Raw genomic sequence first — 23,665 nt, forward strand, 5'->3', positions numbered from 1 at the left:
ATCTCCACTCAAATAATGAAATGGACCACATTGACTTGATTCAAAGGGAAAGTAACAACCTTGTTGTGGTACCTGCCTGGCCACTCCAAAGCTGGTCAGGACAACAGCAAGCAACAGGATGAAGGTCCCAAGGTCCACCATCATCTTCCCCATCAAGGTCACGTTCGGCCCCAGACGCTTGTTGACGCTGGAATGCAAATTCCATATGATGACGATCCACAGAGCAAATAGCGATCACAGTGTACGAGTCAGTACAAGGTGAGCGGGTGTGAATTTGCTGTGTCCATTTTTCGTGTTACAAGCATTGACACTTGACAGGCTTCTTTGACTACTACATTAATGAGGGTCTTCAATAAGTCAATTTGAATTACAAATTACCTTCACGCCGTTCATTTGATGCTTTGGTTTCATCCACAAAAAATCTTGGTTACCAAATCAAACGTAACAACTTGTGCAGAAACGTTTTTGGATAAGCGAAACAACTGTAGAAATCAGAAAATCCTGGATTTTTTTTGGAAAACGGGGAAACGAAAAATCAAAGTCAGTTACTTTCTGGGAATTGGTCACTTTTCGAGACACGCACCTGAAGACGTTCAGTAAGTGGGTGTACCAGAGGACGATATTGACGCTGTACAGGGTTCGCCCCACGCCGAAGATGAACCTGTCGGACGACAAGCGCAACCCAAACGCGGCGAAGAACATGACCACAGTCAGGCCGTCCATGCAGTTCCAGAAGTGACCCAGCCAAACCTTGAGCTTTTGTAACGCTCCGCCAGGCTCAGATACCACGATTTCACGAACCTGTGACGTAACAATGAAGTTTCTGATGTCATAAGGCCTCTGTGACGCAATAACGACACACGAATAACAATCTATTCATTTTTAAACGTGGAAACACTGCTGCCAGACACAATGTGTAAGCGTTTTCTTCTTAACAGAAAACAGACATGTGGCCTATGAGTACGTTACCAAATATCGTTTGTTCAGAAATCTAGGGAATAAAGACAATAAACAATTCCCTACCATTTCTATGGCGATGGTGAAGGCGTGCGATATGACGATCAATTCAGCGATCGATGGAAGACTAGGCGGCATTCGTACCTGCAATCGAAAGCACAGCGATGCATGTGTGGCAGCAGCATGGCATTATGGTAATGCCGCTCTAGTGAGCAGAGCACCAGGCTTTGAATCAAGAACTGCTCTGAACGACGCAGTTTTGAGAGAGAGAGAAACCTTTTATTTCGTCTGTTGCCAGATTAGTACAGTACAATTATACACAATATGAATAAAAGAGCAACTTAAGATCTTAATTGAACATCTTTCAGCCGGAATACCTTTCATACACCCTAAACCTTCATCAACAATGCTTTACAATCCGTGTCCTTATTGTCGCTTTGATTTATCCACTCACCAATACTACGTAGGTGAACAGCATCAAGATACAGACGTAGGCCATCGCGTACATCCAGAACTTGGTGATAGGGGCGTTGTAGAACTCGTAGATTTTCTTGCTCAAGGTCAGCTGCTTCGGTCGGTTCGTCAATATGACGTAGGCATCTTGATCTCGAATCGCTGTCGTCGGCTTGCCGAGAACTTCAGGTTTCTGGAATGAAACGTGTCAGACGTCCCTGTCTGATCGACGACATGAGACCGTACAAGCACGTCTAACTGGCAAACTTTTTGCAAACGAAAGTTTAATCTCCCGGCAAAAATAACAGATTCAACTTTGAGCACCATTCGATAAGAAAGCAAACTCCGACAACAAGCATCACGCGCATTGGGCTAATCCACACGGCTACTTGATAGCGAGACCACCATCGGGCCATCTGGTTGATTTAGTAAACCACCCTTAAACACATACCGGAAGTGACGTAGCCGTCTTGTCGCTGGAAGAGGAACTAGAGCTGGAGGCGGAGCTTGATCCAAAGCTTGACCTGGAAGAAGCAAAAGTTTGTGAGTGGGTGTCATCACGGGTGCAGGGAAAGCAGGGTTCATAATCACCAACCAATTAAAATGATACAAGCCATGAATTAATCCTCATGTTGAGAGTGTGGCCTGTTTGAGAGCAAAGTCTATGAATTGGCGTAACATGCTCAGGATCAGCTGCAAAGCGGCACTGAAACTGGCTGCGTATGTTCAACTACATATCTAACGTGTATTGAAACTGTCATAGTATACCTCATCTTTCAGGCAACATATGTAGAATCGTAGCCTAGATGCCACGACGCATATGAAGTTAATATTAACAATGAACGAATGACAATAAAAGAGCAATGATAGTAAGGCCAGAGCAAAACGGGAGCATCACTGCGAACCACTGGACAACCCGGATGATGTCCAGGACAAATGTAACGTACGGTTGGACACATACCCTTCAATGGACGAGGATAGACTGGACACCTCATGCATGTGCTCTTCCATGGTCTGTGGCATCAGTTGCAGTTCCTCCTGAGTCTTGAAGTCCAATGTTAAGAGAGTGGGAGGAAAGAGGATTCCCATGATCACCTGAGAAAAGATACTTCTCTCATCAAGAAGATAAATTTAATGAGGGTTTGGTTCCTCTAACCAAGATAGAACGATCTAAGTTGTAATACCATACAACAAACGATTGAAAATACACATAGTTTAAGGCAGGGGTCACCAACTGGCGGCCCGCGAGCCGCATGCGGCCCGCCACGCTGCGGCCCGCGGAAGGTATCAGCGTACAAGTATAACCAAAAATACTTTTCTTGAGGAGTTAAAGAGCACGAAGGCAAAAAAATACTTTCCGGGAAGCATATTTTCGCTTTGCATGCGATTCCACCGACCGACCAATCAGATTATAGTTCTAGGTGGGGGTTGCTTAAAGTTATTCCAATGCGATGTCCAGCCACACCGTCCCAGTGGTTGATTAAAACGTCTGTTTTCGAAATTGCCTGTGAGCATAGGGTTGCTTATTGTTTGCAAATGTCATGTAAACACTAGTGTGCGTTTCACCGTTATTGTGTTTCTCGAGCAGTGTTCTCTTTATGCAAGTTTTTGTTGGAAAAATAGGTCGGTGTGCCAACTCAATTTATAATAAATTGGCAAAATATTATATATAAATTTGAAGACTTTTTCTGATTGTATAATGAAAATATTTAGCTTTGTACTGCAAAATGTTTTTTGTTTTTAAAGAAATATGGAACGCTTCACGATTTTGCGTGTCATCCTTGTGCAGGGGCCGTACTAATCTTCTCTGTATCGCTCCAATTTTAGCATATGTACTGCTGAAGCAAGTACTGCAAAATGTTGTTAATCAACAAATTCTTGCCACGCTGATAAGCACCGCAAGCGACAGTTGTCAATAATCAAAGAAAGACGGTTTTATAGACTCTCACAAAAGGATGAAAAACCAACTCATTACTTTTTTAGAGGAAAGACTGTTCATGAATTACGATAGAATTACGATTTTTCGATGATTTTCACAAGCGTTTGTTTCATGGTGCCTGGTTTCTTTTTCCCTGTTATTGGAGCCTATTTTTCGCTGATACGTTTGCAGATCACTATTGTTGCCTGTATTGCGATGTGTCAAACATTTCCTTGTTTACTGAAATTGTTAATTGCAAGATATCTTTTGTGAAGCGAAGTGACAACACCACTCTTGCTTGGCGATGAATATTCTGATGAAACCGCTCGCCTCGCTATAAGTGCGCAAAACAAGTGGCCTCGTTTATTAGGCATTGTTAAAAAAGTCAAAAGTGTTGTAAAAGGAGCTTGGCCTGGCAGTAGCGTTGTTCGATTAATTTTGTTGTTGCGGTATTGTAACATAAATATGAACAACATGTAACGCTGGATACTGGGTACGAAATGCGTTCTTTTCTAGCATAAGAGTCAACCTACCTAAAATTTTATTAGTGCGGCCCGCCACAGCTCTCCTTAGTGCCAAAATGGCCCGCATGCAAAAAAGGTTGGTGACCCCTGGTTTAAGGGATTGAAAAAGTGCAGTTTTCAGCTGTTTTTTTGTTTTGTTTATTGGTTTGTCTAAATTGCAGGATAATAAATGATCATGATGTGGTCGCTGAGCTTGCTTGAGGGGGGCACAAAAATTGGCTTCCTTGCTTCAAATCTACCGAACTGAAAGCTTTCCAAGTCTTTCATCAAAACGGATGCAATAAGCACTCTACATTACTTTCAGTCCGGAGTTCTTCCTCTCATTTAATCCTCCCATCCACAAGTCGTTGAGGAGGAGCTGCACGCATGGATGGGCGATAAAGTCCCGATGTTTGGCCGACACAGCGAGACTGAGGCAAGTTTCCCTGCTCCATTGTTTCAATTCATATGTCAAAAGATGCTTTGTTGCGTCATCATCGGCGTGGTAGCAGATCTCCAGCATCTGAATGGCGAGGTCTTGAAATTCCCTGTGATTCAACGTTGCACTGTAATTACCGAAAGATGTACAATCTCCTAAAAACACCACTCTTGAGTAACAGTCCTGGTGTTCGTAGCAACGTAAGACCATTCTGGAAAGCGGTATTTTCACCTGTATTCAGAACATCAATGTCAAAAGTAGTGGCATTGTGGTCTACAAGTCTTTGAAACAATATTTCAAAACGAAAGTGTAAACGTGACATTCTCCCGCTTTAGATTTGTTTTAAACTAAGTTTCTAAGAAAAGGTTTTGTTTCAAATCGCCTTCCATAAAATAAATTTCATTTCTCAACAAGCAATTTCGTTTCAAACTGTCAAATCTACACCTACCAAACTAAACAGCCATAACAATCAAGTTTACTTCTTATATGATTTCAACTGTTCAGAATCCTCCACGTCCAAATCATCATCAGCTGCTTCCTTAGCCATCATCTTGTAGAGCTTGCTAGCCACCAACGCCTGGGTGGGAAGGTTTAATTTAATGCCACAGACACATCTATAAACAAGCCAGACAACTGCTTCCAGAACGCAACCAACTAACAAAGGGCAGGGTAAGCAGCAAGCACATAACAAGTCTCTGGGCAAACGCTAATCCCTTGAACAGGGTTGCCCAAAACTACATTTGTTTATATATTTGTGCTGTAATCTCATTCTCTAAGTCTATCTTACATGAATGGTTGTGCAAGGTTATCCATTCGTGTTAATTACTTTGAATCACAAATCACAACCTTTATGGTTACCTTGGCGATGGCCTCCTCGCCCTGCTGCCACATGAAGAGCGCCATCTTGTGCCGCTTCATCAACACGGCCCATATCATCAGTTCATGGAACGGGTACGAGAAGTGGGGAGGAACGATCTGAACAGGCTCATGGGGAAGCTTTTCTCTCATGTGGAGAGCTTGGGTCGACTGCAAACACACAAGTCATCGCCATGAAAAGTATTTGACCTTAATTTATTGTCCCCAAATCACAGATTGCTTTGCTGTGAACGCTGAGCTGGGTATAGTGGCGACCTATATATTCAGGCCTTGCCAACATATCAACCGATAACAATGACGAATGCCGATACAATCATGATTTCAAACTCTTAATGTATTTTAGTTTATATCGTTTTGAAATGATAGTTCTCCAAATTGCCAATGTGTGACCATTGACTCTCAAATCACTGCAAAACTCATGATAAGACACAAAATATACACCAACCAAGACGATATTTATCAAGTAACATCAGGTCGGCGGCAAATAGCAAGTCAGCATCCAGTCAAATATGAAATCTAGCAAGTTGACAAAGTCTGTGTACATACTGTAAGTTGACTATCTGGATACAAAGTGAGGATGATACTTAAAAATAAATGCACTTAGGATTTTTTTGTATTTTCAAAGGAATGCGAACAACTTTTGTACTTTAGCATCGAAGGAGAAATAATTTATACGCCAGCTAGGGGGGTCTCACCCCAGCAACCAACCGGGGTGTTCGGGATGCTTGGGTTCCCGAAGCCAATCTTGAAGCTGAGTTGCTTCTTTATGCTGGGTTCCGCCTTTGCCTTCAAAGCGTAATACATCCGGAAACGTTTCCTCGTGTAGCTAGACCGATAAGCACCGCCCATCAGCAATTCTATCACCTGATTGGATAATATCGAGTTGATATACAGATAAAGCCTTTTATTAGACGTTGAAAAGTTTATTAGACGTTGAAAAGTTTATACATGTTTTTATTAGATCCTGAAAAAGCCAACAACCTGACGACATTTCCTTCGTCATGTATAGAATGCATCTGTTCCGTGCGCACTTAGACATGAATTACGAGATGCTCTTCCTGTCTCAACGAGTCGTGTTGCGCAATATAAATCACGTCACAATGTGGCGACCACTGTGAACAATTGCTTCACAAGCAAGCAAAGTGATGCATCACTTGGGCTTGTTTTTTAAGCTATGCCAGAAGTAGGGAATTTGTTCCTTCAAACCAGGTTTCTTATCCGTGAGTGGTTACATCAGAAGTGTCCTGGGCCGTTATTGTTTAAAATATTATGCTGCCAACAAACAGAATGCAGCAGCATTATTTTTGTGTGTTTCATTTAACAGCGATTGCCTGAATGTTCCAGCATACACGGGATAGTGAAGTTACTGCTTGCTTCAAATAAACAACATTCGCCCCTGAAGAACCACAATGGACAGTTAGTAGCATCAAACTTTGTGCCAGGTTTGTTTGTTGATTGAAAAACAGCAAACCACAGATCGAAAGTCGATTTTCTTTCAGCTTCCAACACAATATGAAAGTGTAAACACAAGTTGGCAAACAAATATTATAAACAAAATATGACGACCACACAACATCTTGGCAAGGCACTCACCTGGCCTATATCAATGAGAGTGAAGTGGTACCCTGGTGGGATGTTCTTCTTCACGTCGTTGATCAAGTAGACGAGGTTGACAGGCGCTTTCTGTTGAAATTACATCAAAGCAAGTCAACTTGGCAAGTAAATACAGCCCCACATACACCCAACTGACAGGAAAGCCGCACGAAAGGGGCATATCGAAACCGCACCAAACTGAGATAGATCGCGTTTCTCGAACACGACAATGTTTAATTGTTTAAAACAATCGTCGCCATGCCCCGGTATCGGACCAACAACCTCCTGATTCACTGCGGTGCGACGGATGACGATCATAATTGTGTTTTGTATCGCGCTGTTAGCATATCCGCAATAAATACAGCGGCACAGCGCTATTTGAAAGTAAGTTTCATCGCAGCCACAGAGGGTGGCCCAACAGCAACTACTACTTTACCCCGAATTTATCTGCACAATGCTGAGTGCTAAGCAAGAATAAGATTCAGTGCTTATCTTTCGATAAGACTTTTACACAATCTTCACTATGACCTAATAATATTTAGGGTGTCAAAGCCACATCTACCACCTTAAAGACCGGGAATTGCATCTAGTAGGCTAACACATCAATCATTGTCATAGGAAAAGTAGCGCAGATACTGATGTTGGTGTTTCCCTTGATGATTTAATTAAACATATTTGTTCTTGTTTGCGGAATTAATTTCGTTTGGCGTTGTTTGATCTTCTTTCCAACCATATACTTAGCGCGCCCACCTACGCTTCCGACCACGTAACATTGGCTTGACAAACACTACATTATTGCGCAATAATTGGAAGTTTGACCATCAACAACTGAACATAATATGTAAAATCAATCAAAGTAAATCAATCTCTTTTACCCAGTTAACACCATTTATTCTATAAAATTAGTCTTGAAAGGCCGGCTGCGTAGGCGAGTGGTGAGAGCCCTGGCACGGCACTCTGAAGGGCGCAGGTTCGAAACCGCTCATGCGGCTTTGGCAGGACACTTCAAGGCATGCCTGAAGGTAGACACGAATGCAGCAAAAAATCTTGTAAGTTGCAATATTATTTTTTCCATTGAAAACAACTGCCAACCAGACTGTCCATAACATGGGATCTCATTATCTCGGCTTGGTAAAAAAAATGACACTAAAAGTCCTCAGTGAAACCAGGAAGCTACATAACACGCAACGTTCGCAACCTTACCAACGCGGAAATGCCTCATTGGGTATTGTTCTCAAACAGAGTCGACAAAGCCAACTTTCCAAACATGTTTGGAGGTACCCAATGAGGCATGTTTGGAGGTACCCGGTTATAGAGAGTGGGAAATAATGTTGACCAGTAATAGTTTCAATACTGAAAAGAAAATTATTAAGAAATTTCGGAAGAGAATTGGACGTCTCGCTGTGAGAGATCAAAAATATTCACACATGCCATCACTTTAATTCAAAGTCACACGCATGCGCATCACACTGTATTGTTGACGCCACAAGCGCTCGTATCACACAACACCTAGTTGATTGTGATATGGACAATACCGTTTATACCGCGCACAATCTGAACAAGCCAATGACATGATGACTGGTGCTACGATGAGTGTCTCGGTAAAACAACAAATTAACGCTCGTACTTTTACATGTATAGACGTTGCATCAACGCAAAACTAGGGACTCTGCATTTGCAAGAAGATATTAAATAAAAGAACATCAAGGTCATACTAACATGCTTAGTTGTTGTTAGTTCTGGCAGTTCCTACAATATGTTGCAACTGTAGACGTTCAATCTACCTAAAGAGACGGATTTCGAGCTGTAAGTTTAAATTACTGTTGTAGTTAGATCAGAGGATCGCTAAGCAAACTAACCGCATTGTAGAGGCCTTCCAGCCTTGGTACGTTGAGGAACTTGTGCATACTGACGCCATTCTCCATCAGCAGCTTGACAAAGTCAACTCGGTCGTTAATAAGTGCGTCCATCATCGCTTCTTCCATTGATAGGACCTGAACATGCATCAGAATGACCAAACATCGCAATAATCAACGGCGATAGTTTGCAAATAAAAAGATGAACAAGTTTGATAGAAATGGAATACACTGGATATTTATTTGAGTAAAGCGTTAATATTTATGTCAAACCAATATCCATATTAAGTCGTATTAAGACTTCAGTGTTAGGCTTCATTCATTCTTAAGACTTTGGTGCAATAGCAAGAAGTTTAAATGTTGTTCATCTCTTTGGAACACCAGTCCCAACTCCCAAGACACTACACACTTGTTTATCTCGTGTCAATCATCATATACATACCATCATGTACTATCGGCTTACTCATCTCATAATTCTATGAATCCCTGATTCAAATAAGTCAGATGTAGTGCTACAAAAACTTGGATATTCGTGAAGCAATAGCCTGGCAAGTGGCAACCCGGCCACTCCGCCACAGCCATGATTGACATTGATTGTGTGGTGGGAGCATCACAACCAGAATCAATGGCCGTTGTGTTTGGTTGCTGTGCGTCTTGTAACTGGGTTTTAATTCTCTTAAATAAACGTAGAGATTCGTACAAACTTTATATACATAAAGCTGCCTCTTTCACATGAACGGTTATGCCAGTAAAAAGTCATCATTACAATGTCTTAGTTACAGTACAAGTTACAGACATTCGCAATAACCCACACAACCTCTATAGCTAGCCACCACTGATGAAGTAGACAATCTAGACACCATACGTACCGGCCACTGGCGACCGTAGACAAAGATCTGACTGGTCGCAATATCGATCCTGTCCCATGACAAGGCCAGCCTCAGCATATCGGGGGCGGATGAACATTGAGCTGCAACATAAACCCAACAACAGTCTTACTGTAAATAGTTCGCCAAATCAACTTACAGGGAAGTCTAATGGAACAAACCCAGCATTGCAATCACTTGTTAAAGACACAAATACAAGCTCATTAGAAGAAATGTTATCTTTCTGTAAATAAATCATACTCAGCGGCTTGGTTTAAATGTACCAACAAACCTTTCAATGTTGCAGTCAGTATTGCTATGTCTATGTCATCATGTGTGTGGTCTTTGCTCATACGGAATATTGTGATCTGGAACATTAAAAAGACCACGCGTGAGACTGCTGAGCTTTCCTTTATTGGAAAACTATACAAATGTCTTGGAAATTTTATTCTTTAAAACATAAGACGAGTTTCAACTAATTGGAGCAGTTTTAATCTTACTACAACAAGAAATATTTTGATGAATTCGAAAAAATCTCCCACATTGTGTAAATGGGATTATTTGAAAGTGTTGTAAAAGTAGACAAACTATCTTGTGTGGTCGTTTTGCGATCTGACGTTACCACAAGCAATGCTCAGACTTTTAATTGGTTCAAGCAGCAGCAGAGTTGAAACGCCGCACCAGAGAACACCCTCACCAAATCCTTCTTCCTGACGCATTCCATTATGGATATATAGAAATACTGGGCCTGGTCACGGCTGCACTTAAAGGTTTCTTTGATTAATTCTAAAAGTTGCACCTTTAATTCTTCCATCATAGACCTGGATGGGAAATGAAATGCAAAATAAACAAAAGAAGTTGGTGGCTTCCTGATGTAAACATTTATAGAAATCATATAAATAGACGAACGAAGCTAATGCGATATACCGTGACTGACAGCCAGCCAAGCCTGATCTTTTTATATTGACTCCAAGTTTGCCTGCGTTAAATCAGAGCAAAAGAATCGATGTCGCTAGCTTGAGTGTCGTGGTTTAAGCCCAACAGGGATTATGCCACATGGTGCAAACGTACGAGTGGTAAGTGAGGAATGAACGAATTGCAATCTTGGAAAGAAAGTTCAAGCTTATCGAACAACACAACAGGTAGAGTTTCTGCAAGCGAATAATGGAATAACGAACTATGGACTAACGCTTCCTAATGAAACCCACCCGTCGTCTTCCGCATACTGATGAGCAAAGGCAAGTAGGTCAGCGGCTCTTCCGCTTCCATCACACACGATCACAGGAATAGGAGGAGTTTGTCTCACACTCTCCAGTACAACGTTGATGGTGTTCTTGCCTCCTTCAAGCACCAAACACACCACAGACGTGCGGCAGGCGCCTGTATACCGTTGAAAACGCAACCTCACGTTAGTTTTCCACAGATGAATCCTTGCGTGACGCAAAAGAAAAACAATTGACGTGACGTTGAACATGAAGCTGAATGTTCGTTCAATTTCATGTTGCAAGACGTCACAATGGATACAGCGTATTTGAATCGACGTGGTCGAGAAAACAAAAAAGTGTTTTACAACAATTCTAAGCAAAACAAAATGCAACCACGCAACAAAAATATGTCCTTTTTGCATTTATTCAACGGCTAATGCAAATAAAACAAATTTTGCAGGGTAATTTCTTGATAAAATAGCATCACCACCACGCTGAGAGAAAAAACACCAAGAAAAGTGATTATATTTTTGTGACGAAAACTGGCTGATGTAAAACATTTCATCAAAAATATTTTACGTATTTGATGACGCCATTGCTGTTTGCTAAATAATATCATTGCAATCAAGAAAAGTTGATAAAATTAATAAAGTCAATTATTATCAATCAATACTGACGCTGATGGGTGAGCTGCTGGGAGAATTTCTTCTCGAGTTGCCTCCGAAAGCGCAGCTCACTGTCATACCGTCCCTCGGTACCATTGTCCACCAGGAGGAAATGGGTGTGGGCGGTGTGGAGCACCGAACCCTTGCTCAGGGGGTTCTCCATTGTTTGATACGAACTGATTTGCTGAAAAATTACCAAAATCACCGATTGCTTTTGTCATCAATTAAAGATGCTGATCACTATAGACATGATTAAAATATTGCATGCACAAGAGTGAAATCATGCTTTCGGAACAGGTCTATTAGACGCGTCCGAATGACTTTAACCTGCATGACGTAATACTTGGATATTTCTTGTATTTATTGTTGAAGTTGTCCAGTTTGTCTGAGTGATTCGGGTTGAAGTCATTACGCCACTACGACCTTGCGCGTTGGGTTTGTGTCAAAATGACGTGGACAGTCCATGCCTATGTCACTGTTTTGCGTTTTGTCGAGTGAATAACCAAAGAATGTGCATAGAATGTATGCTTCCACATGGGGATGCTAACCAAGCTACAATTGTATGATAAATCTAGTGACATCGCTATGGGTAGTATTGAAAGAATGGATGACCATAAAACTAAGATTATACGCAATCGAGTTTCTGCTGTGATGTCAATTTCGAACATAATCACTTATTCCTTTAAACATAATCTAAAATCGATCCAAACATCACAGCGTTGGGATAATTCTTACGATGAAATTGATTATTAGTATGCATCTAAGACGGATGGATTTTAAAACTAGTCTTCGATTCAAACCTTTTTTAAGTATTGGTTAAATACAAAACTGCCATGCCTCGAATTTTACAACCTATCATGCATTTTATTCAACACCATGGCGCTAATTATGTTGCAATGCTTTAAGATGCTATAACAAGAATCTTAGTTTTATCATGGCAATGCGTAAATAACGATGAAGGATTTCTATGACGACCAACGGGATAATGCTAACACAAAAATCGATTTTGGCGCATGCTTAATTACTGCTGAGCACATCAACAAGCTCAGAAACCCAGTGTCAACAAGGACAGCCTGGAAATGAAGTGAGCTGGTAACAAAAGAATTGCCGCCTGGTTTAGCAGCAAAGTCTGCAGACGAAACGTTGAATCCAGAACACAGAGTGCAAACGGCTTCCTCATTCTAATAGCTTTTAATATCCTCACATTTTTTTAACGATTTTGATACGGAAAGGTAATGCTGTGTTACTTCTATGAATAACAGTAGTTAATTATGGACCGAGCGGTTACAAAAGCACGGAAGTTGCTTTAAGATGACGGATCTAACCGCAGTGCGCTTTTCTTGTCACATGGTTGTTAGGACTTAGGATGGTCTGCGTTGGAGATGTGTTTGCCATATACAGGATACACAACCTTACGGCTTACACCACCGATTTGGGACGCTTCCAACCAGTAAACCAGGTATTGTTTACATTGATTCAACGTCTCTATACGTTGACACGATGTAAGACAAATTTGCTGACTGAACGCTTAAAGTGCTGCATCAGCACAAGAATGCACGGAATAACAAAGCCAACCTTCAAAGGACACTACAGAATGGCTGTCAACATGTCTGCTAAATAAAATTGCGCTGTGCTTGCGAGAGGGATGTCGACATACTCTTCATGAACTTGAACGTAGGAATCGTTTTGACAAAAAGCGAAACCTTACAAAATCATTTTCAGAGCCGATACACAAATCATAAAGCCTTCTTCCCTTAAAGTTTGTCAATCTAAAAAAAAATTGACGCCGATAAAAACCATAGTAATGTGTCCATAAGTTTCAAGTCAAAGTTTAAAAGCTACCGTGTCTGGCTTTGCGGTTTGGTAAGCAACACTTACAAAGGCTGCCATGACATCCACAAATTAATAGGTGCCCTGCTGTGAAATACAGGTTAGCACAACTGAGGTACTGTACAATAATTCCGAATAAAAGAAGTGTATTTCTCCAGTTAACCAATGAGAACGAGTCATTCAAATTAATTCACGGGTAGACCAGGCGCAATAGAAAACAGATTAAACTTGGTCGAAAGGAAGGTTCTTCAAAACAAAACTAACCACTTTATGTTTCCTCCCCAGACAGTAAACAAACTTACGCGAATAAACCACTTCCCACGTGAATTTAACGTTTGTTTGCTGGCAAGCGTAACGTTTAGTAAACAATAGTTAGGCTTGTTGTGCTGTTGCAAACGTTTACTTGTTGTGGTCACCAATACCCGATCTCATTTTTCACATTGATTTGACGTCAGTTGAGGGAAGTAGCTTGTAAGACGTTCGTTGGATCATGATAAGAATTAAACAATCGCTAAACGACGATGAATTGTCAACGTTATAGTACTCACTTCTGTCCCGATTAAGTCTTCTCTATGATCAACAACCCCCCAAGGGGCCACTCCCACACTGACTATCTTTCCTCGAGAGCGGGCTTTGTGTTCCTTCAGGGCGTCACCAACTATCATACCGACCCCTAACAAATAAAATGAGCCAGAGTTAGTGTGATGTGCATGGCAGATCGATGAGAGTGACAATGAGAAATCATAAAATAAAAAGCTCTCATAAAAAAAGACAATGGAATTAATTTTTAGTTTCTGCATGTGGTTCCTGTACATCAAACTGGATGCATTGTAAAAGTATGAAAAGTTTGGTTCTCACAAGCATCAACTGTGCGAGTGCGACAAACGCATTACCAAGCCTGGGCTGATATATCGTCTGTGCAATTTCAACTTTCGTTAAATACTGTACTGTGTAAAGTTACTATGTTCAGGACATACAATTGTACAGATGATTCAATGTTTGTTGAGTAGAAGGGGAAAACCATGTCAATTATTCGAGCGCTTATAAATGCAGCTTCGTTAATGAAAACATAACGTGAATCAACGTACCTACAGTGAAATTTAATAAACACGTATAAAAAATATAGCGACGTTCCACAAAGGTATTTTAAAAATATATCTAGACAGATTGAACGCCAGATCACCATTCACAATTGAAAGCTAACTTTTACAACGAGCACCAAATTGGACTGGCGAGATGCAATCTTTTTGAGAACATCAGAAGAGTGCTCCGAGCTGTGTCATTAGTCCCCATGTAACAACTTATCCTTTGTAAAAGAACAAGATCATAAACCGCTAACCTGTGTTCAAGCCAAAGGTCATAATCCAAGCGCCTGTTGTCTTGGCCGCTTTTATTAATCCATTGCAGAAAACTCTGAAAAAATCTTTGTTAAAAAGGAAAATAATTCGATAGTTATGAGATTAGGCCTGGCAAGCCCTCACAAAGTCGCTATTAGAAGTTATTTTTCAGGTAGTTTCAGGTGCTTACTAGCTTATGCCATATAAGTACCACATATAAGGCTATATCTAGAACACAAAATCAATTTTCAAAAATTGTGTGCCCAAAAATATACTCCTTCTTATGCGCCATGCATGTTCCAGACTTGGGCGTTCAAGCACAGTTCTTCCCATTTATCCCGGTATTTAACTGTATTAAAAATCGTTGTGGTTGTAACGTGGAGATCATCCTTGAGGTTATCGAGAAAAGCGAGGTGCTGTTTTCCACGAGCTGGTTTTCCTTTGATCTTTCCACAGAAAGCGGTGTGCTCTAATTGTTTCTTCCTCATGACATGGCCGAAAAAAAAACTTGTTTGTCGTTTGATAATGTTTTTCAAGAGGGTTCTGGTTTGATTGGTTGAGATAGTACGTCTTCATTTATTTTGTGGCTGATGTACGATATTCGTTGCATTTTTCGAAAAAAAAAAAACACACATTTCAGCGGCATTTTAAATACTTCTGTATTTCTTTGCTTAGCATTGTTATCCAAAATATACTCATCGTAATATTGTCAGTTTATAATTTAATTGGATGAAAAGTTTGCCTGAACACGACAGTTATGTGACCTCACCTGTGTAATTTTGGTTGCAATTGGAAGTTATGTGCCCCACCGTGAACAGTAATCACCATCTTGGGCGGGTTTAATTTCCATTCGTCATATAATAGCTTGAGCACAAGGTCGGGGTTTGTGTCATGGGAAAGACGAATGTACTACAACAAAGCAAGGTTGACAAACTACGTGACATTGAGATGTAAAGGCACTATTAGACCTTCGTGTCAGGGCAAAACCCACCATACTAAAAGCTTATCTGAAAGGTTGTTGGTGCGGTGTGGCTATTCCCCACTGGATTAATTAACTGGTGGGTGACAAAACGATGACGTAAGATACCTGATGACACGTTGCATTTTATACATATGGTAGTGTTTATTGTATTGAAAGTAACAACAACGTATTAGGTACCTACAACGTACAGCAATAATATGTTTTAACCGAAACCGCGCTGCTGTTTTTGTCAATTTCCCTTGTGTAGCTTTCATTTAGCCTTTCAGTTCACAAGGGAGCCTTTCATTTAGTTCCTCAACCATGCCTGCATCACAGACCTGCCAACTCTTTTACTGGGCAGCAAATCTTATTAACAAAACCGTTCTAATTGGAAAAGCCGTTAATTCCTTTGAATAAACAGATACGCTGTGAAATTTTATAAATATTCGAAAAAGGCTGTCTCCGAATAAGGATTTATCCGAATAGGATTCTCTAAATCAGGGGTGGGCAACCTTTTTAACACAAGGGTCAGTTAAGAAAATGTAATGCTTAGAGGAGGGCTGCACATCAAATAAACACTAATTTATATTTTCAGCAATGGAGTTTATCTGATTGAAATTTTGTACAAGAATGTCATCCTACTGCAGTGAATTCAATTCAAGCTGGATTTCTACAGGCGCAAAACTTATTTCACAGGTACAGGGGAGTGAAAAGACGGTCATATCACTGTTTAAGCTTCGAAATTGTGTAAATCGAGATAAAAATAGCCTTAATTTAAATAGCCTTATTTGGGGAAAAATAGCTGGAAGATGAAGGGCCGCACAAAAAATGGAAAAAGGCCACATGCAGCCCGCATGTTGCCCACCCCTACTCTAAATAGTAGCAGATCGGCATTATCATGACCTTTGTCTTAAAATTCCATCCGTGATAAACATTACAATTAAGAAACACCACAATTTTAACGCAATCAATGCTCGATTGCTTCCTTGGTAAATGAAAACAAGAACATTCGTAATACAATAAATTATTCGGACTTGTTGTTGTTGAAAAGGAACATGATAAGTCAGGTGGGTTTGCTGATGATTAGTCATCGGGTTATAGAAGACTAAAATTTGCAGCTTCAGCTCACACAAGATCGTTTTACAACAAATTGTAAAACACATAGTCTGACAATCATGAAAAAATGTGCAGACACGTTAAAATTACTACTAAAAACTGTTTATATTATATAAAGCAATACTACACCATATCACCACAACCACTCTTCTTCAGAAAATGTAGAGAAGTGTTAAATTATACATTTTTCAAAAATAAACAAATTGTGGAATCTGCCTATTAATTAACAAGCATATTAATTGAAACATTGAAGCAACTGTAATTTCATTTCATTTAAAAACGACATTTTCTGGATAATATGACTAACAAAAATCTAAAGACTTCACATTTAAAAGACTATTATTCTTGACTTGTCATGTCTGGCTCACGGACAGAATTTCATCTGCAGAGAAGCACACCAACTACTTTTCCATAGTTTATAACAAATTTAAATGGCAATAAATCTCATTGTGTTTTCACTAACCTTTGATTTGTCTCCTTCTCCAGTCCCCTGAAATTCCATGGTTCCATGTGCGTCTGTAGGATACAAGGAGGTATTCTGCATGATGTTCCACTTATCCACCTGCTTCGGTCTAAAAACAGATGAATGAGAGTTTGTTTTTATTATAAATTTAGTGATGGCAACATTCGTGATTCAGTGAAAACAGCATCAACGTTTAATTCACTGAGGAGCTGCAAGATATAATAACTCTTACACATCACATAAAGTAGCAGTTTCATCATAGTATTAAAAATGCACCAAATTCAATACAAATTTTCATAAACACACTCCTCTAAAAATCACCGGTATGATAACGTAAATTGAAAGAAAATATACAAAAATTTATAGCTGCAAAATCGACTTGTAAAGAAGAAATATATGTACTTCAAGATTATGATTAGCTTCAATATTTAAAATACCAGTATATATATATATTTCAGATTCTACATATGTGTTAAAAATAAGTAGAAAAACTATTGCAGATTGACTTATCTTCTTATTCAGTTCAACAGCAAACATGTCAACCAATATATACATGAATTTATTTATGTGGTTCTGGACTGGTAGAACCTGGAAGCTAAGAAACACCACTGTTGAGCCAACAAAGCCAGCTGCTACTTTGAAATAACAAGTAAACGGAAGAGAAATTGATTGAGAACATTAAGATAACAGAAAACACATGATTCCAGACGCAAACAAATGAAAAAAATTTTTAAGAAACATATTATACATTGTGGGTGCTCCTGCAGTAAAAGAAACAAAACTTGTCTCATCCCGTCTAGTTTTGCCTTCTTCGCCAACCACAGAAAGTTTTCCATAAAAATTTTGAGCACTTGCACCAAGCGGTAGCAAGTCTTCTTCAACACGAACTCCAGGAACGCTTAAATAATCGTGATCGGATAACAATCTTCCGCACCCACACCTACACAGAACATGTGTTTTTTATGTGTATTTTAATATTAACACAACAATAAAGGAGTTAATAAAATTTAGAAGGTATTACCATCTCCACTTATGAGGATGAGGAGTTTAGAAAAAACTATGTTAAAAGATTTCAAATTACATACATGATGGACATGGACTAAAACTGCTACTGCAGTAATTATGACAAACAGTAAAAGCTCAACATGTCTACCGGGATATTTATTCTAACAAAATCTCTGAAGTATTTTAAGGAAAAAAATTAATAAGATAGCTATAATAAATATACTTTGTAATCATATGGCATTTAAGCCTTCTCAAGACTCTACTATGCCCATAACAAGCTGTAAACAAAATCTTAAACATTGTTTCAATGGCAAAGCTTTGTGAATCAGCGATGGTAGCATACGTCATTGCATTGCAATAAACTAGATCATAGAAGTTTTAGCTATGCACAAATGATACAACTGAGCCGTACATCTTCAACTGTACAACTGCGCTACTTCAACAAACCAAACCTCGATAAGCTTTCAGTTGAAGATAAAGTGAGCGGTAGGAACTTTGAGCATTCTCTTTTCCGAATGTTTAGCTCAACCCAACTCTTTTCCTGAAACACAGTTTCTTGGATAAAAGGTTCAAAAAGTTACCGGATATCCTTAAAAATATGCAAGCACTTTCAAATATGGAAAGTTATGAAGTTTTGTGAGGCAATGAATGCCAAAATATAGAATAGCCGTGAACTTGAACTGAAAAGCACAAACTGAACAAATGGCACAAAAATGATTACGAGTAAATTATGCGGTGGGAAACAGATCACATGAGGTGGAAACTACAGGCATTGGACAAACAATTAGAACACAAAAAGGAACGATGAGCCACAGACGAATAACTGCTGGTTGAGAGATGGATTGTTACGTTTGATTCTTAAGGCTTCCATGATCTTAGTCTGAAAATCAGATCTGCCCAGGGAGATGATTTTGAATTGGCACTTAAACCCAACCTAACAACTAAAAGTGCAATTAAAGAGCACATCGCCTCTTGTGAAACGTGCACTGACAATGTCTCGATCAACCAATTTAAAATCATCTGTCGAGGCAGATCTGATTTTCAGAGGCTATAATCTGTTGTAACAAACAAAACATTGACTTTATTTTGCACATGCTTCATTTCCTATGGTAGATATATATCGAATCAGATTCGATGTAGGCCTATCTAGGCTAGGCTAAGCAGGCCTCTAAGCTTGTTTATTTTTGAAGAGAACAACCATGGCCTACCAGAGCTGTTTCCTGGCAGCTAAATTCTCGAGCCCGACAGCCAAGACAAAAAATCCATTAAAACATTGTGTTTATAAAAATCCGTTAATTGATACAGTATTATATCATGTTTTTGCGTTCACTCAAAAAAGAACAACGCAAACAAGGACCTAAAACATATTTGCAGTTGTATTTAAATGCACTGCTTCCCACATAGGTGTAGAGCAGAGGTGACAAACTTGCGGCCCGCATGTGGCCCTTCAAAGAATTTTGTGCGGCACGCAAATCAATTTGACAATCGCTCATGCATTAAAGACAAAAGACATCTCAAAGCTATTTCATGCCTTCACTGGTACACCTTTCCTTTGCTATTTAAGCTTTCTTATGCAGTTGAGAGTTGCCACATCGTCTGTTCGACCTAATATTGAACGCTTAGTCAAGCAAAAAACGTTCCAAAAATCCCACTAAGCAAAAAAATTCAATGATTCAATGTTATTTTTTAATATTTTATGCTTCAATGCTGCATTAGATAGCTTCAGCTGTATGATTCGCATGGGCTTTTGTTTGTTGTTTGAAAAAAAAAATTCATCAACTGATTTGTTTTTCGGTGCAAAATGGTCGAAACATTTAGTCAACGTGAGCAAAAAGGATAGAGCCAAAAAAGAAGAAATCATACTCATATGAAAGCAAACGCTTCGAAAATTAAACTGTCTTCATTATCAGTGCAAGTACTGTTGCTTTCCTTTTTGCTCAAGTTGTTTTGTTTTCATTTTTTACTGTTGTATGTTTCGATTATGCGTAAGATAATTTCTACTGTGTAGGTTTTATTTCTTTCATCTGCCGTTTGTTACTTTTCATGAATAAAATCGTGAGTTGCTTAACTAAAAGATTTCATAGTAGGTTACGATTAAAAAGTTGCATGGCCCGATAACTCATGTGTAATTGACAAAGTGGCCCGCGACCGCAAAAAGGTTCGTCACCCCTGGTGTAGAGGGTAGGCTAGAGCTAGTCCTCGAGTTTTTATAGATCGATGGGATGGCGATGCTCATACTTTGTCTAGTTGGTGAAAAAAATATTGCGAACTCCTGTGAGTGAAGAGAAAAACATTTCAAATACTAACGGAATGGAGAAATGTTGGCTTGTGGAAGCTGGCCTAACATGGCCTACCGGCACGATAGTTTCGAAGGCCATTATTATTTTTTTTTATTTATTTATTTGCATCAGGCACTAAAGAGACAGGCCCATATTCATAAACACAACACAAGTCACAAAATACACACGGTTACAATTTACATATACAAGCAAAACTTATGCGTACATAGTCACGTTATAGTGAGACGCATAGTCAGAAGAAGCATAACACTCTGAGGTAAAAACTGCAACTAACCACTTGTTAGATGAGACCTGACAGCGGTTGACAAAATTAAATATACGATTTCGGAATAGGGCATGAAACGTAGGAATATGATGGTACGTCTGAATACTACTAATGCTAACACGCCTCGGTAATTTATGCAATGTTCGAAATGCATTATTGTAAGCCACACGCAATTTATTCATACTTGAGGATAAGTATCTGGCTCACAGTTGACTGGAGTACATAGGTAGTTTTATACATAGGTAAACATAAATTACACTAGCACACCTCAGATTTAATATGAACATTAAATAAGTAGGCTTGCTGTGTTATATTTTATGCGAAAGGTATTTATTAACAAACTGAAGCCTACCATTCTACTAACTATTAATTATAAACCTTCCATGGCCTACTCTATTTATTCTTATAACTGCATTGGATTGATAGACTGTGATGTAAATACTTTTCACCCACTGTTGCTACATCATTTGTCAGAGTTTTTGTATTGGTTTAGGCTGAAAGTACTGTACTCTCAGAATGTGCAGTTTCATGGTATTTCTTTCAAACTTGGCTGGAAAAGGGCCCCCGGACCCGTTATGCTACTATTTGGAAAATCCGATTCAGAGAAATCCCAGTTAGTAGAAAGCCTTGTTTCAAGAATTCTAAAATCCCACAGCAGCATCTGTATATTCAAAGGAACTAGCTTAGGCTATAATAGAGGTTAACTAAGCAAAGTGTCAGCAAAAAAGTCTCAACTAAAGAAGAAAAAAAAAACAGATATCAAACAGTGTTCCATAACAATAGAGGTTAATTAAATAAACTTTCAACCAAAAAAACAGTGGTCAAACAGTAAGTAAGCAAAAAGTCAGCTAAAAAAGTCTTAACTAAACTATCAGCAAGAAAATAATAAACATTTGATAAATTTGTTTTGTTTGTTTGTTTTATTATCTTTATCCTGCATTGCGGGAAAGCGGACTTGAGCGCTATGCATCGGTGTACGCCTTCCGACGTACACCTGACCCACGCTGCAGCCGACTGCAATGTCTGTTTCCGGTTGTCTACTCTACTTATGACTTAAATTTGGTACTACCCATTACTCGAAATCGATCACTGGGTAGGGGCAATTATCGTAAAGTTTCTTGCCCAGAGAAACAACAGCAAGTGCGGGTGGCTGGAGTCGAACATGCAGGCTCTCGACTGCGAGCCCAACGCGCTAACCACTCGGCCACTGCTGCCAATAAAAGTTTTAAACATAATACTATACTGATCCAAAAACGTTACACTAGCAGCAGCAGCAGTAGAAACAATAGTAATAATAATACCGATTTTTTGAATCATGGTTTAAGCTTCTTAAGAAAGGTTCTAGTTTGGAATAGGGAGCTTTACACAGGATAATACAACGCAACACAACGGCAGATCTACGTATTGATGAACTACAGTTGGACTTCGGCAAGACGCCATACAAAAGGTTGATTGCTAGATTGAATTTTCGAGAAGTGAAGAGCAGTCCACGGTATGCGCTCAAGGGCCAGAATCTTCTGGAATACAATTCTAGTGACAAATCTAGTGACGTGGAGCGCGTGACGTCAGAGACAGAGCTCTCTGGCGCTACAGTTTTGTTTTTACCAGTTGCAACTTTTATTTCAAGTTACACTTTCCAACAAAGAAGAGTTATCAGTTTGCCTACCTGTTCTGATTCTTCACCCGATGTCAACCTGCTTCGCTCCGGCGCTCTTGCTTGTGCCATTACGAAGATTTCGATTTGCCTTAACAGTGGTACTACCTCGTGATTGACTTTCATTCATCATTCGCATATGAGTTTCTCTTCTAATTGCGTTGTTGACCAAAAATCAACAATAATTCGTTTTTCCTGCTACAGGTTGGGTGACAAGTGACCACCCAGAATCTACATAAACGCAGTCAAGCAAAACATAAAATTAACTAGCTAAGTGTTGCCAGATGCTCACAAATCAATCTTCTCACTGTAGGTAGCATATTCCGCAAAAGGAACTTTGTGCTGCAATTGTAATTTTCACCAACTTTTTGATTTTGCTAGATTGGGTGTGATTTCCGAAAAAAACAAAACAAAATAAGGTCTTCACCTGCATTTGAAGCAACATTGCGACCTTTATACACATGCCATGATAACGTGTAGCTTAAAATTTGACTGAAGGCCGATCAGTTGGTAGCCAAAATTGCTAGCATAAGTTGAAAGTTTGAGTAGTAGTTGATAAATATAGTATTTGTGCATATCTTGTGTGATTTTGAGTTACTTTTGTGCTATTTTTGCCATTTCAAAAACTGCCATTTCTCATTGTTGCTCATTTCATTCTCCATCCTTTTATTAATATTATGACTGCTCATCCACATTAATATTGGAACTGGCGAATTCAATCCACAACACTTTTCATTAGGCTGTCATTCATTACTAGATGTGCGCTTCTCTCTGTTTTTGTTTTATTTTTTTCTATTTGTTTTGTGGGTTTTTTGGCCGAGCTAACTACTGATATATAGCCTACGGCAGCAATGGCCGAGTGGTTAGCGCGTTGGGCTCACAGTCGAGAGCCTGCATGTTCGACTCCAGCCACCCGCACTTGCTGTTGTTTCTCTGGGCAAGAAACTTTACGATAATTGCCTCTACCCAGTGATCGATTTCGAGTAATGGGTAGTACTAAATTTAAGTCATAAGTAGAGTAGACAACCGGAAACAGACATTGCAGTCGGCTGCAGCGTGGGTCAGGTGTATGTCGGAAGGCGTACACCGATGCATAGCGCTCAAGTCCGCTTTCCCGCAATGCAGGATAAAGATAAACAAAAAAAACAAAAAAAAAACAAACAAACAAACTACTATACATAATTTTTCATTCAGGCATGTTTTAAACCTTTCAAAGTTTTGCCACCTTTTCCCGTTCATTAACGTGCTGGTAAGTTTATATCGATTTTTGTACAGTAGTTATTATCTTCTTCGTCCCAGACGCGTTAATGACGAAAAATAAAATGATTGATTGATTGATTGATTTAAATACCGCACTAGATTTTTGGCACTTGTGTTGGAAATCTAAAATAGGATAATTTGTC

General features: G+C 39.4%; 1 protein-coding gene and 1 non-coding gene across 2 annotated transcripts in view; both read right to left on the reverse strand.

The window, feature by feature from the left end:
* Window positions 1-22,477, reverse strand: part of LOC145775471 (transient receptor potential cation channel subfamily M member 3-like) — a 32,721-nt gene extending 10,244 nt beyond the window's left edge. Inside the window, exons 1-24 of the mRNA XM_082586764.1 lie at window positions 22,275-22,477; window positions 18,496-18,584; window positions 17,787-17,978; window positions 17,039-17,147; window positions 15,268-15,407; window positions 14,501-14,574; window positions 13,710-13,834; window positions 11,340-11,515; window positions 10,670-10,891; window positions 10,159-10,282; window positions 9,754-9,829; window positions 9,465-9,565; window positions 8,599-8,733; window positions 6,740-6,829; window positions 5,855-6,010; window positions 5,129-5,296; window positions 4,750-4,847; window positions 4,151-4,379; window positions 2,372-2,505; window positions 1,862-1,934; window positions 1,412-1,603; window positions 1,024-1,101; window positions 584-801; window positions 73-187 (exon numbers count right to left, since the gene is read on the reverse strand). Of these exons, the coding sequence (XP_082442890.1) occupies window positions 73-187; window positions 584-801; window positions 1,024-1,101; window positions 1,412-1,603; window positions 1,862-1,934; window positions 2,372-2,505; window positions 4,151-4,379; window positions 4,750-4,847; window positions 5,129-5,296; window positions 5,855-6,010; window positions 6,740-6,829; window positions 8,599-8,733; window positions 9,465-9,565; window positions 9,754-9,829; window positions 10,159-10,282; window positions 10,670-10,891; window positions 11,340-11,515; window positions 13,710-13,834; window positions 14,501-14,574; window positions 15,268-15,407; window positions 17,039-17,147; window positions 17,787-17,978; window positions 18,496-18,584; window positions 22,275-22,388 (3,228 nt within the window). The 5' untranslated portion in view covers window positions 22,389-22,477. The remainder of the gene's footprint in view (window positions 1-72; window positions 188-583; window positions 802-1,023; window positions 1,102-1,411; window positions 1,604-1,861; window positions 1,935-2,371; window positions 2,506-4,150; window positions 4,380-4,749; window positions 4,848-5,128; window positions 5,297-5,854; window positions 6,011-6,739; window positions 6,830-8,598; window positions 8,734-9,464; window positions 9,566-9,753; window positions 9,830-10,158; window positions 10,283-10,669; window positions 10,892-11,339; window positions 11,516-13,709; window positions 13,835-14,500; window positions 14,575-15,267; window positions 15,408-17,038; window positions 17,148-17,786; window positions 17,979-18,495; window positions 18,585-22,274) is intronic.
* On the reverse strand, window positions 3,155-3,261 carry LOC145776468 (U6 spliceosomal RNA). Its single transcript, XR_014290256.1, has one exon. It is a non-coding gene; the product is annotated as a U6 spliceosomal RNA (small nuclear RNA).
* Window positions 22,478-23,665: the final 1,188 nt, after the last annotated feature.

Source organism: Aplidium turbinatum, chromosome 8, assembly GCF_918807975.1.
Source record: "Aplidium turbinatum chromosome 8, kaAplTurb1.1, whole genome shotgun sequence".
NCBI classification, from domain to species: Eukaryota; Metazoa; Chordata; class Ascidiacea; order Aplousobranchia; family Polyclinidae; genus Aplidium; species Aplidium turbinatum.